Here is a 17,305-nt window from a genome sequence, read left to right as displayed (position 1 = left end):
CCACCACCTTCCGTGGCTTTGAACATTGCCCTTTGGTCCTAGGGAATGGCCAGTGCCTCTGCGGGAGGAGCTGGGAGTGGCCGGCCTGGAGCCTCGGGCTGGTTCGGGCAGCTTCCTGGGCATCTGTTTCCTCCCCGAGTCGGGAGAACCACAGGGGCAGGTCCAGGATTGGACTGGCCCAGATCCCAGGAGGTCAGTGAGGCCAGCGGCCCCTGGAGGACAGCTGTGTTTCACAGATGTCAGGCAGAGGCCTTGGGCAGTTCCCAGCGCCCGCCTCTGTGCTGAGCACTCTCACCTTGGGCAGGCGTCTCCAGGGCCTGGGCCACCTCCTCTGGCAGGAGGGGTAGTGTTAATCATGATCCATCCATGATTAACTGGGACCAGCTTGGGGGCCTCTCGTTCATTACCTTGTTTCAGTTCTTTGTGGTGATCTTCAGGTACGCGTGATAATCATCTTCATTTTCATGGATGAGGCAGCCAAGGAACAGAGAGGGGAAGTAATTTGCTCAAAGTCACACAGCTAGTAAAAAGCAAAACCTGAATGCGGATCTGTCTGACTGTGGGCTTACCTTGAAGTCCCTCTGGTCCCTGTCCCACTGCTCAGTTGAGCGCCCGTTCTTTCCTTGGTGAATCACTTGGTAGGGACTTGCGGGTTTTTTGCCCACCCACTTTGGACACCCCCGTTGAGTTTCATCCTGAAGCCTGTGCGCTCTGGGGGGCTCAACTGCGTGGGGCAGACCTGGGCCAGAATCCCAGCATCCCTGCCCGGGAGCCAGGCCCGGGGCTCAGATCCCACGTCTTCCTCAGCCAGCCAGGGCCGCGGGGCAGCACTGCACCCTCCGCAGCTTCACCCAGCCTCAGTCTCCTCTTCTGTGAAACGGGCAGGTTGCTGCTGGGGATCGAACCCAGGGGCCACGTCCCCAGCCCTTTTTTATTCTTTGTTTGGAGAGGGTCTCGCCGTATTGCTGAAACACGCCTTGAACTTGCGGTCCTCCTGCCTCAGCCTCCGGAGGTGCTGGAATTACCGGCGTGCACCACTGCGTTGGCAGAAATCCAGGGTCTCGGCTGCTGGGCGTGGCTCAGTGGTGGAGTGCTTGCCTAGCCCGTGTGAGGCACTGGGTTCCATCCTTCGCGCCACATAAAAATAAATAAAACAAAGGCATGCAGTCCATCTACAACTGCAAAAAAAATCAAGAACAGCTCTAGGGTCCCCGGCGTGAACACTGATGCTCCGACTTTTGAGGGGGCATGTTCCAAAAAAGCACCGTGACCTGGGAATACATTCTAAGCAAAAACTGCATTTGCTTTGCCCGGCGGAGGCCCGCCTCGGCCCGGCCCGGCCTGTCCTAGACGTGCCAGCACACATGCAGCCTCCCTGGGTGTGGGGACTTGTCCACGCCGGGCCGAGGTCGTGCGCGTCGCACCCATGGCGGTCGAGAAGTCGCCAGCGGAGCTGCCGCAGGTCGGGACCAGCTGTGTCGCAGAGCGCGGGTTTCTCACTTCCAGGGGTCCACAGAAACCAAGCCTTCGTTGTCCTGTGCTTCCTGTGCTCTGCCTGGGGGCGAGGGGAGGCTGAGCGACCGCAGGCAGCCTGCGCCAGTGGCTGCTGCTGGTCGAGCACCCCGACCCCCTGGCGTGCCGGGTGCTGAGCCGGGCACGCACTCTTAGGTCCAGGCTGGAGGTGGGCACCCGGCAGCAGGAGCTCAGCTGTCTATCCGAGGGCCACGCAGGCGGGCTGGGCTGGTGTTGCTTTTATTCTGCGGTGCTGGGGAGGGAGCCCAGGGCCCGAGCGTGCCCAGCGCTGAGGGCTGGACGTAAAGGCCGAGGCGGCAGAGGGTGCAGAGGACGCGTCTGCCCGCTGGCAGTTGCCCTTCCCACGCCCCCTCCTGCAGAGCTCTTGGCAAAGCCAGTTCTCCGGCGACCCAGGTGGGAGGCTGCCCAGTCGCCCTGGAGCGGTGGTGGTGGGAGTCAGGGCTGGAAGTGCTCACGGAGGGGTCCCAGGAGAGGGGAGGAGCGCAGCGAGGGCGCCGTCGCCATGGAGCCCTCCGGCTGCCAGAGCCCAGCCTGGGACTGCAGGCCTCAGCTGTTGGCAGAGGAGGGAGTGGGGACCAGGCGGAGGACCTGACTGGCAGGGAGGGAGGCCGAGGAGCTGAGGGCCGGATGATGGACGTATCCGCCCAGCTCCGTCTCCAGCCCCACCACACACTTCGAAAGGCCTCTCCCTGTGCTCTGGTGGCTCTGCAGCCAGCCGGTCAGGGCCAGCAGGAAAGCTCCAGGCTCCGCGCTGGAGGCGCTGGGGAGGAGGAGCCGAGCTGTCCGTCACAGCAGCTGCCGCGACTCAAAGTGCACCCCAGACCTGGCTGACGGCGAAGTGCAGGAGGCTTCTGAACAAAATCCGATTCTCTGGCCTCACTCCTGGAAATTCCCAAACCAGCAGACTGTCCAGGCCCAGGACTCTCCGTGTTTGAAAAGCTCCGGAGTCTTCCGTTAATTCCTTTGTCACTGGACAACAAGCACGCATCAAGGCCACTTGAGGGCCAGCCTGGGCCCAGGAGGCAGGGAGACCAGAATTGTCAGGCTGTCCCGTCACCTACTCCACCACCAGGTGGGGAGACAGGCAGGGGCTGCGTAGCGACTGCGCAGGGATGCTTAGCCGTGGGGAACCAGGTGTCTGCGGAGTGGCCAAGACTGAATACGTGGGGCAACACTGGGATTCCTGCAAAGCTGGTTCCGGTAAATTCCAGGTTGGAGGAGAGCCCTGGGAACATGCGGATGGGCTTGTGATTTGTTCATGCACTTGTTTACTCACCTCTCTGTCTACCCATCCAGCCTGGCACCCACCATCCATCTTTCCATCCACCTAGCCATCTGTCTGCCTGTCCATCTTCACATGCACCCCCCCATCCATCCATCAATCCATCCATCCATCCATCCATCCATCCGTCCATCTAGTCTCTCATCCTCCCACCCATCAATCCACCCATTGACCCAGTGATCAGTTTATTCACCCATCTATCCATCCATCCATCCATCCATCCATCCATCCTTCCATACAGTCACCCATCCGTCCATCCATCCATTCATCCATCTATCCGTCCCTCCGTCCCCCTGCCCACCCTCCCTCTGTCCTCTGCCCACCCTCCCCACGTCCAGCCTCGGGTCCTCAGTGTGCCGAGGGCTGCCCCGGAGGAACTCGGTCTAGAGGGCAGTCAGAGCAAGGCAAGGGGTCTCGGCCCAGTGCGTTAGTGCAGAGGGCCGAGAGGTCAGCGCCCCAGCGGTCATCCTGGAAGACTTCCCAGAGGGCCAGGCTCCAGGTGCAGCTGCGAGTGTTCCAGGCAGATGGGGTGGGGAGGGGCCGTGGACGCAGGAGGGCCTGGTCCTGGAGGCCCGGGGCAGCAGGTGCCTGGGAACAGGACAGTCCTGGGTGGGGACGGAGCAGTGAGAGAGGGTGCCCAGGGGCCCTGCTGGGCCTGCGGCTGTAGGGGCCACGGACGGGCAGTGGAGGGCTGGGGTTCCGAGGGGGCCTCTCAGGGCCCCCCTTCCCCCGACCCTCAGCCCTTTTCTGCAGCCGGAGCTGGGAGCCTGGACCCCTGGAAGCAGGCTGCCTGGCTTAGATCCCCACTGTGTCCTGCTTGACTGGTCTTCCTGTTTCCATTTCATTCCTCAATTTGGGGACAGTCACAGCAACTTAGAGTTGTTGGTGCTCAGAGAGTTGAGCTCGGAAGTCACAGGGGAAGAGGGGCTGGAGAGGACAGCTCTGGAGGCAGCCGGCCACGAGTCGGGGACAGAGCGGGCTGGATCCTCCTCTGCCCAGGCCGGCCCGGCACCCTGGGTGTGTGGGCTGGGGGCTACACCCCCGGGGGCTGCTGGCCGGAGTCCCTGAGTCAGGAGGGCAGACAGCTGGGGTCAGAACAGGTGAGTCTGGGACATGAACCCTCGAGGGAGGGCTCAGGCTCTGGCAGAGGGGCCTGCGTCTGCAGGGCCATGGGAAGGGGACTGTTGTCCCCCGGCCAGACTGGGACAGGATGCCTGGAGACCCTGGTGTCCTGCCCTGCCCTGGCCTCCGCACGCCGTCCCTCCCCTCAGGTTCCTGCTTGGCCTGAGTGACCCAGGCATGCCTGACGCCCTGCGTGACTTGGGTCACGGGCGGGTAAATTTGAGGCCCACAGCCTGTTTGGACTGGCTGCCAGTCGCTGGCTTCTGAGCCCGCTGTCCAGGTCAGCAGGTGCCCCCCAGCAGGGAAGGCCCAGCCCCTTGCTGGGGGTTGTGGTCGTTCCCACCCTGGTCCGCTGAGCCGGGCTGCTGATTTACAGCCTGGGAGGCAGGTGCAGCCTGAGAGAGGCCAGGGCAGCTCAAGGTCACGCAGCATGAGGGTGGCCTGTGGCTGGACCTGGCAGTCACCCTGCAAAGTCCCAGTGTTTCCCACTGGGGTCCTGGGGTCCCCTTGGGGTGCCATGGGGTCAGAGGTGCCTGGAGTTGGTTCTGGCTCCTCCTTGTCTGGCCTGCACGTCCCCTTCTGTGAGGTGGGGTGGGGTTGGGGGTCCCAGCAGGCAGGCCCCAGCTGGGCACCTAAGTGATGTGGTACGGAGGCTCTGCTGTGGTGGCATTTGGGATAATCACATGGCCATCCAAACTGGCACTTCGGGAAGACTGAGGGGTCCCGGGCTGAGCCATGTTCCCGTCCTGGGTTGTTGTGAGTGAGCAGCACTGAGCACGCGGTGGCCTGACCAAGGTCCAGGCCTGGGCCTTGCTCTCCGGGAGATCCTGGGCCAGTGCCTTTGCCTTGCTCAGCCCCAGGGGCTCCCCCGAGAGGCGGGGACAGCACGTCCACACTGCCGAGGGAGGGAGTGAGGTGAGGCCGGAGTTGGAGAGGGGCGGGCGCCGGCTCCGCGTGGGGAGGCCCGCCGAGTCCTGAAGGCTGCCTGTCCTGGAGCAGCTACGGACAGAATGTCCTGGGGCATGTGACTCACGAGCTGGCCCTGCTCTGCCCCGACACTTCTGTCATCTCTCAGTTATTTTCCCTAATACGGGCTCCTTCCTGGGCCTGGACGGCAGTGCTGGTGCCCGGGGGAGTCTGGCCTGGGAAAGGTCCTGTGAGAGGCTGCTGGACCCCAGGTGTCCCAGGGGGACAAGTTCCCAGGGTGGCCCAACAGCGGCAGCTGTACTGCCCACAACAGGCCTTGGCGTGGCTGGCCCACGCTCCAGCTGTGTGACCTTGGGCTTCACCTGTTAAAATTCAGTTCAGTGCAACCAACGTGTATGGCAGGACACCGGGTGGAGTGGGGCGTCGGGCGGGGGCCTGGTCTCCACGCCGAGGGTTGTGAGGGTCGCGTGGAGTTAACGCCTAAAGCACCCACAGTTCCTGGTTTTGGCATTATTATTTTTGTTACTGGGGACTGAACTCAGGGATGCTTGAGCCACATCCCCAGCCCTTTTTATTGTTCATTTTGATACCGGGTCTCATTGAGTTACTGAGGCTGGCCTTGAACTTGGGATCCTCCTGCCTCTGCCTCCCCAGTTGCTGGGATTGCGGGTGTGCACCCCCTCCCCTGGCAAGGAGCCACGTTCCGAGGAGCCCCAGAGGACGCAGTGAGGCCAGGGCTTGGAGAGGCAGATCGGACCCCCTCCAGGGGGACAGTGAGCCTTGTGCCAACATGAGCATGTGACCGGGTTGTTTGGCGTGCCCATGGTGCCAGGCCCAGGGCAGGCGCAGTGAGCGCCCTTGGGCTGCCGCCTCTCTCTCCTATCGCAGGTGTATCTCAGGCACCTGGAGCGAGACTTGGCTGTGGGGCCCCAGTGAACGTGGACTGAGTGAGGGGCTTACTCAGTGGCTCTCCAGAGTGTCCTTATGCCCAGTTTGCAGACGAGTAAACTGAGGCTTAGGGAAGAGGCTGCCCAGTGGCTAGGCAGTGACACAGGACTGCGAGTCCACACTGCCTGATCCCAGCCTGCGGGTCCACACTGCCTGATCCCAGCCTGCGAGTCCACACTGCCTGATCCCAGCCTGCGAGTCCACACTGCCTGATCCCAGCCTGTGAGTCCACACTGCCTGATCCCAGCCTGCGTGCCCGACCCGTGTTAGGACCCTGTAAAGGAGAAACTGACTCTGGCTGCCGGGTTGGACTTCAGTCTCTCTGGCACCCCTTCTTCTCCCAGGCGGATCTGCTGTGGGAAGATGCAAAGTGCTCGGCCCCCAAATGCTGCCCACTCTGCCTGGACACCGTTTCAGGGAGCCCGGGTAGAGGGGACGGATGCTGCCAGCCCTGAGGGGCTCCTCGCAGGCCGTGCCTGACGTTGTCAACAGCATCCATAGCCACAGCAGGGGCAGCTGCTGGCTCAGGCAGAGGTTGGCATCCGGCTCCCTCTGGTCGGCCCCATGGGGCCGAGTCTCAGATGTGCCTGTTTGGGTGCATCTCCAGGGTGGCGGCTGGATTGGCCTGGGCAAGTCCCAGGTGTTCCCAGAAGTGTGTCTGCTCTCAGCCCCCAGGTGGTTCCAGACCAGGATGCCCAGTGAGACCTCCCACGTTTGCATTCAGCTGTTCCAGGAGCCAGAGGCTGGGTCCCTACCAGTCAGCTCTCCCTTACTATGACAGACTGCCTGAGATAATCATATTTAAAAAAATGCAAGGTTTATTTTGGTTCATGATTTTGGAAGTTTTGGTCCATGGTTGGTTGGGTCCCTCCCTTTGGGCCTGTGTGAAGTTAGCACATCACCGCGTTCTGTGTGATGGGAGAAACTCCCATCTCACGGTGGTCCGGAAGCAAAGCCAGAAAAAGGAAGGGGCCAGGATCTCAGCATCCCGGTCAGGGTCATGCCCTCCATGACCTGAGCTCCTTCCCTCAGGCCCCACCTCTTAAAGGGGCCTCTGTCCCAGTAGCACCAATATGTGGGCCTTTCGGGGACAGTCCAGGTCCCAACTGTTGCAGACCCGGAAGTGAGGGTGCTGTGGAGGCCCTGCGGGCAGTGAAGTTGGCCTTCCCTGGGCACCGCCGGCCAGACCGCCTTGTCTGCTGGCCCCCAAGCTTCCCTCTTGCCATGACGCCTTCAGGGGTCCTGCCCCTCCAGCTCCTGGGGGTCCTCAAGGCCCCCGCGGGTTTCCAGGCAGCACAGAGCCAGCTGCAGCGGCTGAGGGCACAGGCCGCAGCCGTCGCCCGGCTGGAGCCCCAGCTCCCCCGATGGCCGTGGGCCTGGCAGTCTGGCCAGCCTGTGTTGCCTGATCTGTAAAGCGGGGCGACACCTGTCTCAGGGTTGACAGCTGGGAGTCGCGCTGGGCCCCTAGGGACAGTGACCGCGCAGGTGTGGGTGGAGGGGCGCTCCCTCCCCGGTGACCTGGGCCACCCAAGACTCTCACTTCGTCCTGTGCCCAGTCCCAGGACGTGGATCCCTCTGGGTGAGTGCTCGTCCCAGTGAGAGGACCTGGGTGAGGTTGCCCGGCACACAGGAGCAGGGGCAGGTGGGACGCTTGGCCCCGTCGAAAGCCCCGTGGTGGCCCTTCGGGGCTGCTGCAGCCACATCCACAGCCCGAGTGGAGCCTGCGGAGGGGCAGCAACGTCTGGCTGGAGGTGCCAGGTCAGGGCGCTGGCGGATTGGGGTGGCAGGCCCAGGGCGGTTCCCGCAGTGCCTTCTGGCCGGCCTCAGGGTGGAGGCTGGCCAGCTGGAGGCCTCTGCAAGGCACTCACCTCACTGAGAGGGCTCCACCTCCTGACTGTGACCCCAGGCCCCGCCTCCTGACCCCGTGGCTGGGCTCCAGCACGTGATTCTGGGGACCCAGATGGAGGAGCTGCGCTGCCGCCTCTGCCGCCCTCTGTCCTGGGCACTCTGCTCTCGCTGCGCGTCCCGGCCCTCTTCACTGTTTCAAGGAGCAGCAGCCCACAGGATGGAGTCCCCGGCATCCCCAGCTGGGCCCAGGCTGCCCTCCAGGGCTGCTCCCTGTCCCCCGCGGAGGCCCTGGCTGCGGCCATCGGTGCTGGTCCAGGTCTTCCCCTGCGGCACCTTGGGCTCAGGGGCAGGGCCACGCCTGTCTCTCTCACCCTGCAACAGGACAGCAGGCCCAGCGCTCGGAGGAGCTTCTGGGAACCGTGTTGTCCCTGTGCTGCGCCAGCCCTGGGGACGCAGGGGAGCTGGGCACAGGCCAGGCTGTTGATCCCTGAGCTGTGGCTCCTGGGTCCCGGGCATGCCGGTGCTGAGGCTGTGGAGGGCGTGACGTCCCGTGGAGAGAGGTGGCAGAGCCTCTCCCTGCCCTCCTCCCATTTCTGAACTCCGGATGCCGGGCCAGGCGGTGGGGACGCAGAGACGTAGGCCGTGGTCTCTGCCCACAGGCTGGTGGGGACAGGCACCAAAGCCACGCAGCGTGGGGCAGGGCCCTTCGACACCGTGTCTGGCGTCCGCCCGCCCGGGAGACAGCGGCAGTGGCTTGTCTCTATATCCCTGTGACTGACAGGTAAGGTGACCTGCATCAGGAGTCTGGGGCCTGCTCTGGCTCCCGGGGGTCTGGCCAGCTGCCCTCAGATCAGGTTCTCTCCGCCTGGGTGACATCTGGCCGGTGGCTCTGCTGGGGGCCTCGCTGTGTGTCACAGCGTGCGTGGCGCCTGCCTGCTCGATGCTCCGTCCCCTTCGCCCAGCCGTGGCAGCCCCCGTTGCCAGATGTCCCCTTGGGGACGCAGTGCCCCCGGCCGAGAATCACTGCTGCGTGGATCTGGCATCGTTGGGGTGGGATTGGAAATCCCAGTCTGCCCCCCAGGAAGAGTACAGGAGGAGGAAGGGCCCGCGGCCCCCACGGGCCTGGCGCAGTCGGGTTTGGCACAAAGTGCAGTGTTGGTTGGGAGGTGGGGCCTCACCCAGGCCCGCGGGGGCAGAGCCACCTGGGTCCTTGCCAGGCCTTCGTGTCCTCGGTAGGGCTGGTCGTCACATGGTGCCTGGAGAACCGGGGCCAGCGGCAGAGCTGGAGGGCTGGGCCTGAAGGTTGGACAGCCCCCAGTCTGGTGGAGCCCGGGACCACGGAGCCCAGCCGGGTGGCGTGGGGCTGGCGGGTTCCGAGCTTGCCTAGGGGTCAGGGCGGCTTGTGGGATGGCAGCAGGATCGGGGGTGACTGGCTCTCCTGTCACTGCCTGCATGTTGAGCTAAGCCGTCCCCAGGGTCGGGGCCTGGAGACCGCGGGTCTGGCGGATGGCGTGTGGGAGATGGGGCTGTAGCACTTCCGGTGTGCACACTCGTTGAGGAGCCGAGGGTCGCTGTCCTTGCCAGAGAAGCTGGCCGCCTGAACGGCCCTGGGTGGACCCAGGGAGGGCTCGGTCCTGGCAGGAGTGGCCAGGGGGCGCCCCAGGCAGCTGCCCTCCAGCACCTTTGAGCAAGGCTCTGTGGCTGGCACGCTGGGCGGAACCCCCGTCGCCTCCCAGGCCGCGGGTCTCTGTGAGGTTACTTGGGGAGCTCCTGTGCCCAGTGGCCGCCAGGGACGTGCTGTTGGCTGTCCCGTCTGCTGCCTGGGGGAGGTCGCCGTCCCTGTACTCAGCAGGTCTTTTTAAGGTTCCGCAAGGACCCAGCAGCCTCCTGGTGTCTGCAGCTCTCCCCGGGGCGGGGTTCTCTGGCCACCTGGCTTCTCTTGCAGCTCGGGGGCTGTTCCTGTGCCGCCGCAGGGATACAGGGCCGTGGAGTGCTGCTTCACACCAGCCGAGGGAGCCGGGTTCAGATCCTCCCTTACTCTAAAGTGGGCAGAGGCTGGGGAGGGTCTGGGGAGCTCAGAGGGCTGCGTGGGTTTGCTCAGGGTCAGGCCCAGCTGGCGACTGTCCCAGGGCACTTTAGTGGCCACCCCTTCTCCACCGTGGGGGCACTGCATGGTTGGACACTGCAGGAGAGGCTGCCCCGTACCTCGCTGCACCATCTCAGGAGGGCCCTGGAGGGGAGCGCGGCTGGTGGGAGTCCTCACTCTGGCCCGTAGCTCAGTGCTGCATCTGTTCAGGAAGAGCTGGTCGTGTATCCATTCAGCCAATCAGCAGCCGCCACGTTCCCTTTCTCAGAGAGCAGAGCACTCCATGTGGACTATTATCATTATTTTTTTGTACCAAGAGGCTTTTAACCACTTAGCCACATCCCCAGCCCTTTTTAAAATATTTTATTCAGAGAAAGAGTCTCACTAAATTGCTGAGGCTGACTTTGAACTCGCGATCCTCCTGCCTCAGCCTCCTGAGCCACCGGGATTACAGGTGTGCTTCACCTCGCCAGGCTCTTGTGAATGATTATCCAACTGAATAAAAATTCTTTTTCATGGTTCTGGGATTGAACCCAGGGCCACGTGTGTTCTACGCAGGCACCTCATTTAATCCTTGGAGCACCCTATGTGGTGGGGGTTCCTAGTGGAAGCGAAAGCGAGGAATCAGCAGTGAATTATCTCAGGGTCGGGCTGGGGACCCAACCAGGTTGGATTGCAGGCCTCACTCTTGTAAAAACCATAGCCGGCCCCCTGAGGGGCACTTGGCAGGACCAGAGGCCACTTCAGAGCAGCCCAAGTGCAGTGCCCGTTTCCCACTGTGAAGCAGAACTTGGGCAGAAACCCAACGCATGGTGCTGAGGGAGGAGGAAGACCGGAGGGCCTCAAGGGATGCTCCATGGGACCAGGGCGTGGGCAGCTCCTTGGAGCCCGGGCAGGGTCCATTGGCGCCTGCTCCCTTTGTTCAGCTGGTAACCACTGCAGGCCCGTGTTTGGGGACGGCTGCTGTGCGGGTCAGCATCATGGACTCGACTCACCCAGGACGGCAGGATTTGGGGCAAACCCCTGTCGAAGCCAAAGACCCCCCGACTCTCCCTCAAGGGCTGCAGCCAGTGCCCTGCCCCTTGCCACTCCCCGGACGCCAGGCCCTTCTCTTAAAGTCAAGTGCAAGGGTGTAGGGTCACCCCATTGGCCTCCTGGACCCACAGGCCCGATGTTGAGGGGTCTGTCTGGCTTTGGACTTGGAAGCAGACTGACCTCGAGGTGCTTCTGGACTTGGGGTGGGGTGGCTCTGCCTCTCGGGGCTCGGCTTCCTCCTCCGTGATGGGGCCCGAGGCACCTGGTGTGGCCCTGGCCTGGCGTAGCCCGAGTCCCCAGGTCTCCCCGTCTCTTCCAGGGCAGGACGGCTGGAAGGAGCTCACACGTCTCCGGGAAGGGCTGCACGCAGCGGCGTGGGTCTGGCCTCAAGTGCAGGCACTCTGCGCGTTCAGCCAGAGCTCTGCCCAGCTGCCCTGCCTTGGTTGTTGGGCTGAGCTGGTTCAGTCCACAGTTTTGTCTCACGCCCCTGTGGGACAGTGGACGGTCCCTTCCTGGACAGAGGCACAGCTGAGGCCTGTGGGTTTTGATGGACCTGCTCAGCTCTGTATGGCCGCCAACCCCGGACCCCACGCCTGGCCCGGCCCCTTCCCTGGAAAGCTGAATCCGCACTGGGGACCCACCTGCCCACGTGCGTACCTGCCCACCAGTGGCCGGCTGGCAGCTCGAGGCTCCTGGGTCCTGGGGCCCTCACCCGGCCACATGCTTCTGACTCACCAGGGGAAGAATGTGGTCTTTTTGGAGCAAGTTTTTAAAAATAGCCCAAGTCCTTCCCCACCCCCTCCTGATCACTCCCTGGCTGGGCCCCAGACCTCATCCCACGCTGGTTTTGGGGAACCGCCCCACTGCAGCACAGCGGGGTGGGTGTTTGTGAAGCCGCCCTGGAGGAGCTGCCCAGCTGCGGCCGCTCAGATGGGAGGAGCTCGTCCTAGGAGTGGGCGTCCCACACTGGCCATGGCCGCCTCTCCTCAGGGCGCCGACATGGACGCCCCCTTTGTTCATCCGGCAAGCACGTCTTGGGGTCTGTGGTGTGCCAGGCTCTGCTCCAGGGCTGTGGACAGTGGTCCTTCCTTTGTGGAGTCCACACACCAGTAAGAGGAAAGTGATAGAAACACATAACAGGTGTGCTGGTGGTGTCAGGAGGTGCTCAGTGCGATGATGCTGGACAGCAGAGTTGGGGTAGAGCACCAAGGCCATGAGTGTGGGCTGTCCCATGGGTGGCTTTGGAGCAGAGTCCTGAAGGAGAGGGAGCCAGCGGAATGGATATATGTGGGAAGAGCATCCCAGGCAGGGGAGTAGCAAGTGCAAAGGGCCTGGGGTAGGAGCATGCTGGGTGTTCAAGGAAGTGCCAGGCAGTCATGATGAGAGTGGAGTTGGTCCCAGGAGAGACATAGGAATGGAGTCACAGAGGTGGTGGGGCCCCCAGGTCAGGATGAGGGCCCTGGCCTCCCTTCGGATGGGGGAGGGGAAGCACACAGGGTCTGGGCAGGGGATCCCCATGGCTGCTTTGCTGAGAACAATGAGCGGGGTGGGGCGTCAAGGTGGGAGCGGAGACCAGCAGAGGCTGTTCCCACAACAGTCTAGGTGGTTTGGAGCAGCGGTGGCCGTGGAGGTGGGGAGACGGGAGACGGGGTGTTTTGAAGGCAGAGCCAGCGGGGTTCGCTGATGGCTCAGTCTGGGTGTGGGAGAAGGAGGTGGCCAGGACGACTCTGGGTTTTGGGCCAGAGTGGCCGCCGGGGCTCAGGGCTGGGTTTGGCGGTGCTAGGGTTCCGTGCTGCTGGAGCAGGGTGCAGGCGCCTCCCGGCAGAGTGCAGGTCACGTTCCGGGGGAGACCAGGCGAGCGTCCCTGCACAGCTGGGCGACGTTGCCCAGGAGCGGTGGGGCCCGTCTGGGGCAGAGACTGGGAGCACCCACAGTCTGAGGTCTGGAAGGGAGCAGCGGGCAGCAGGCTGGGCAGGAGGGAGCCGAGCGGGCTAGGGAGGGGGCTGCGGGCAGGGGAGCAAGATGGAGCCCTCGGGTCTGGCCTCGGGGCCTCAGGTGGCTGGTGGGCAGACGCCCGACTGCGGTAGCTGGCGTGGGGCCTAGTGGAAGGAGAACTGGAGGCCGCCCAGGCCTCACTTCTGGGGTGACGGGCGGGGTTCAGGTGGAGACACCGCGGCGTCTGTACGGTTGCTGGGAGGGCTCCGGGAGGGAGGCTCGGTCCTCCTGGCTTCTGCCGACATCTCCTCCCCGAGGCCCGAGGGGGCGGTGCTCCCGGGAACATGCAGGGACAGGACAGGCGGCTGTAACCGCCACCAGGAAGGCACCAGGTCGCCTGTGGGGCAGCTGCGAAATCCCACTGTGCAGTCATCCCCAGACCAGCCCAGGTGAAGCCAAGCCCACGTTCCACACGGTGGGCAGGAGGCCGAGGCCACGGGGAGGGGCGCCCACGGGGAGGGGTGCCTCCTCCCACCCTGCCAGTGCCACTCAGCGGGCCCTGGGGTGTGCAGGAAGGCGCCCCTGCAGCTCCGCCCAGGTGGGCGGGGGCACTGCTGAGCCCCCCGCCGGCTGGCTGGTGGGCGGTCCTGGTGCTGCCTTGGCTGGGTTTCTGCCAGGAGCAGGTCAAGTTCATTACCTTGCTCAGGCCTCAGTCCCAGAAGCTCAGCTCCCCTGCACACACACCTGCTTCACCTGCTGCTGAGCAAGTGCAGCCAGGACTCGCAGACACTCTGCCCTGGGGTCCCCACACTGGCTCTGGCCTGGAAATGGGATGCTGTGCCCACCTGCCCTGCCCGGGCGCTGCCCCACAGAGCCGCCGCTGCTGGCCTCTGACCGGCTGCTGCAGGACAGGAGCCTGCTGGGGCTCTCTTGGTTCTTTGCCCAGGGCCTGCGGTCGTAGGTGGCAGACAGGGTGAATGGCCTGGGCTGGGAGGGAGAGGGAAGGTCAGGGAGGAGAGCCCCCAGAAGTTGTGAGGGGGTCTCATGTGCCTGCGGCCTTCACCCTCGGGGGCCTGCAGTGGCCCTGGAGCTGGGGCTGGAGCAGTCGGCCTCTGCACTTGAGCGCCTGGAACGCCCGGGTGGTGGTGGCGCACGTGGTGCCCCTCCGACTCCAGACGTGCCCTGGATCGCAGGCTGCCACAGACCGCCGTTCTCCAGCCCAGCCTTCCGGTGACTTTGGGTCGGTCCTTGGGCTTCCTGGCTGTGAACACAGGATGGGCCCTCGGCCTTGGTTCCGGCGTGCGGGCTCTCTGCTGCGTGGGGTCCCCAGCCCGCTGGCCTGGGGTTACCTGGGCGGGAGGAGGCCCTGCTGCAGGCAGGGAACCGAGGCTTGGTTAGGGGAGGACGTCACCCCTGGGGTCCTGCCGCTGCCCCCTCCTTGCCTCAGCTGTGCTCTCTGGTGCCATATTTTGGGTTGCCCAGGATGTGACTGGGCAGAGAAGAGGGTGAGACCCTTCTGTGAATGGACAGCAGGCGGCTGTCCACATGGCAGCTGCTGACTCCTCCCCGGCTGGACCCTGGGGACAAATGGGTCAATCTGTTGGGGGCTGGGAGGGGGCGGGGAGGAGGGCTGGGCCTGAGCCTGGAGGCAGCCCCTCAGGAGCTGGGTCCTGCGGCCAGCTTGGGTTTCCCAGGCAACGGCCCCCAGGGGTCCCCTGTGGCTGGGCCTCTGGGGCAGCTCTTTCCCGTAGAGGCTTGGTTGGAGGGGGGCTGGGGCTGGGGCTGGGGCTCTGGCCGCTTCTCACTGTCCCCGCCTGCAGCTCATTGACCAGGCTGGCCCGGGAGGTCAGTGGTGGGGGTGACCACTAGGCTCTGGACAGAGCCTCCATTGTGTGAAGCCCCAGCCATTGACCCAGCCTTGCTGCCCTGCTGTGGCGGTGGGGGCTCCTCCTGGAGGCTCCCTCGGCCTTCCCAGCACAGAGGAAAGGGAGTTCTTGCTGCCCCCACCTCGGAAGCCCTGAGTGGCCTGGCACCCCAGGCGAGGGGAGGAGCCTGGCCCCGCGTCCCTTTGGCACAGCTGGCCAGCCACCTCCAGGGAACTCCTGGAAGGGTCCTCCCAGGCCGACCCTGTCACACCACTGCGGGGACTGGCTTAGTAGTAGCTGTGTGACCTCGGGGACTCCCTGGGCCTCTCCAGCCTCCTGTTCCTCGTCTGGAATGGGAGTCAGGTCAGATGAACATTGAATCCCGCGGCCAGGCCGGGTCTTGCTGGTACTTCCCAGCGTGCGATCCCAGGCTGGTCTGCTGCTGGCAGCCGACTGGACTCGGGTCAGCAGTCTGTACGGGGGGTCGGCCTCCCAAGGAGAGGAGCAGCAGGACCCTGGCCCCTCACCCTCCAGCCCCTCCCTGGATAAAGCTGTGGGCCTCTCTCCGGAGTCTCCACCCTGGCGCTTAGGGACTCAGGGACTGTGGTACCCCCGCCCTGCCCGCAACCAGGCTGTGGCCTCCTCACTTCCTGCTCCGCCCCAGCCCCACCTGCATTCCTCCTGGGTCCTGGGCTTCTGGGCCACGTGGAGGGCTGCAGTCTCCAGCCTGCCCCTCCGTCCATCTGTCCCCCTCCTCTGGGCTGAAACCCACACCTGCAGCCACCCCAACTCAAGCACCAAGCAGGGGAGGTTCCCGACCTCTTGGATCAGTGGCAGCTGTCCCCAAGTCTGTCCTCTGTGCCAGGCCCCGGGCCAGCCCTGCTGACCGAAATGTCAGACTCTGGGCCTCGAGGGACCCGTCTAGTGAGGGACACCGTCACAACAGGGGCTGTGTCTCCAGCCCTGTGCGCACATCAGTTTCACCTTTGGGTTTTGAGAATACTCTGCACCCCCACAACAAGCTGTACCCTGAATCAGAACTTGTAGCACCAAGCCTGGGGCCAGAAGTGGTTGTCAAAGCTCCACAACCCGGATTGGGACCCACTGTGTGAAATGAGTCAAGGGAGGGTTCACAGAGCATCGGGGCCTGGGTTTTGAAGGCCGAGTAGGAGTCTGCTAGTCGGGAGAGATTCTGGAGGGAACACACAGCCTCGGCAAAGGCCCAGAGACGGAACCATCTGCGGGGTCCTGGGGCTGCAGAAACCCAAGCCAGGTCGGGAGCTGCTGAGACCAGAGAGGTTGGGTGGCCCTGCCAGGGCCTGGGATCCGTTCTGAAGGCCACGAGGAGGGTTTGAAGCAAGGGCTGACGGTAGGTGTGGAACAGTCACTGTGGCAGCCGAGGGGGCGCACAGGTTGGCCAGGCACGTATCTAGAAGAGCTGAGGGCCGGTGGGACGCGGGCAGTGGGGGCTCTGGTCCTGACCAGCCCAGGCACCTGGTCTCACCCTGCCACCCTGTCCCCAGCTCCTGGCTTCCCGGAGACGGGCACCTCTGAGGCCTAACGTCAGGATGGGTGCCTGGGCCGGGGCCTGGCCCTGTTTCCTGGTGCGGGGGTGGTGCAGGGGTGGCTCCTGGTGGGGCACATGGACTCGAACCCTGGGGGGAGGCCCCAGAGCGGCTGATAAGCACTTTGGTTGAATTAGTGCAGCGGGACCCCACTGGTGGTGGGAGGCGCCGTGCTGGCTGCTCCCGCGCCCTGGCTCTCTGAGCTCAACCTGTGCGTCATGTGCTGCAGCCTGGAGCCAGGGGCTTCCTCCCTGGCCGCTTGGGCCTCCCTCTGTCTGAAGCCACCTCCTTCTCACATTCTGCACAGTGGAGGGGAGAGCCATCTGGGGTCGGCCTGCCCATTGGTCTTGGCCATCATTGTACAAAAGGTGACCCCAGAGAAGAACATCCGAACCCGGCCCCGAGCTGGGCATGGTCAGCCTTGAGTTGGTCACTTCGTCCTCACTGGCCAGCACAGCACGCCTGGTGTGGAAGCCAGGAGGCCCTTCCCTGTTGCCGTCGCGGGTGGCCGAGCCGGGACTTGAACTCAGATCCTCCGCCACAGCCCCTTCTTTTAGCCAGGGCCCTTGAGTCACCGCCCCACTGGAGCCACAGGTCTGGGCGGCCCCTTTCCCTTCGGACTCAGTCCACACGTTCAAAGCCTCCGCGCCGGCCTGGAGCTGCGTCTGGTTCCCACGTGCAGCCCCGAGGCGTTGGGAGGCATTGGCGTCAGGTCCCTCTGGAGAGCAGATGGTGGCTGGGCGTGGCTGGGCAGAGCTCGGCTGGCTGGCTCGAGGCCCGCTGCGTCCAGCGCTGCAGGAAGCAGAACAGTCCCGTGTTGTTTTCGTTTTCCCTCCTCCTGGCGCCCTCTGGGGGCATCTGGGAGATTCAGAGAGAGGAGGTCAGAGGGAGGCCTGCGCCATCGCGGGGCTTCCTTCGCGCCCTTTCCCTCTGCTTCTGAAACAGCCCGAACTGGGCGGCTGGACCTCCCTGCCGCTGATTCCTGGATGCTCCTTCACCAGAGCCTCTTCTGCTGGAGGACGCCTGCCAAGGGCCTGGGTCAGTTTTCCGAGAGAGGCTCTGCTCCAGGACTGCAGTGCCTCTGTGGGCTCCAGTTCTTCCTCGGAAGCTTCCAGACCACCTGCAGTCCAAGGGGCTTCTCCTCCTCCTCCATTCTTTA

General features: G+C 64.2%; 2 protein-coding genes across 7 annotated transcripts in view; one reads left to right on the top strand and one right to left on the bottom strand.

Moving 5' to 3' along the window:
* The window catches only part of Arhgef10l (Rho guanine nucleotide exchange factor 10 like), a 124,642-nt gene that overhangs the window by 23,007 nt on the left and 84,330 nt on the right, over positions 1-17,305 (top strand). The window lies entirely within an intron of this gene.
* On the bottom strand, positions 6,673-9,891 carry LOC124982002 (translation initiation factor IF-2-like). Its single transcript, XM_047548107.1, has 2 exons — positions 7,681-9,891; positions 6,673-7,219 (listed from the first exon to the last, which is right to left on the bottom strand). The coding sequence occupies exons 1-2, from the start codon at positions 8,455-8,457 to the stop codon at positions 7,046-7,048; spliced, it is 951 nt and encodes a 316-aa protein (XP_047404063.1). The 5' UTR covers positions 8,458-9,891; the 3' UTR covers positions 6,673-7,045.

This window comes from Sciurus carolinensis, chromosome 1, assembly GCF_902686445.1.
Source record: "Sciurus carolinensis chromosome 1, mSciCar1.2, whole genome shotgun sequence".
Classification (NCBI taxonomy): Eukaryota; Metazoa; Chordata; class Mammalia; order Rodentia; family Sciuridae; genus Sciurus; species Sciurus carolinensis.
This window is presented reverse-complemented; position numbering and strand designations above follow the sequence as displayed.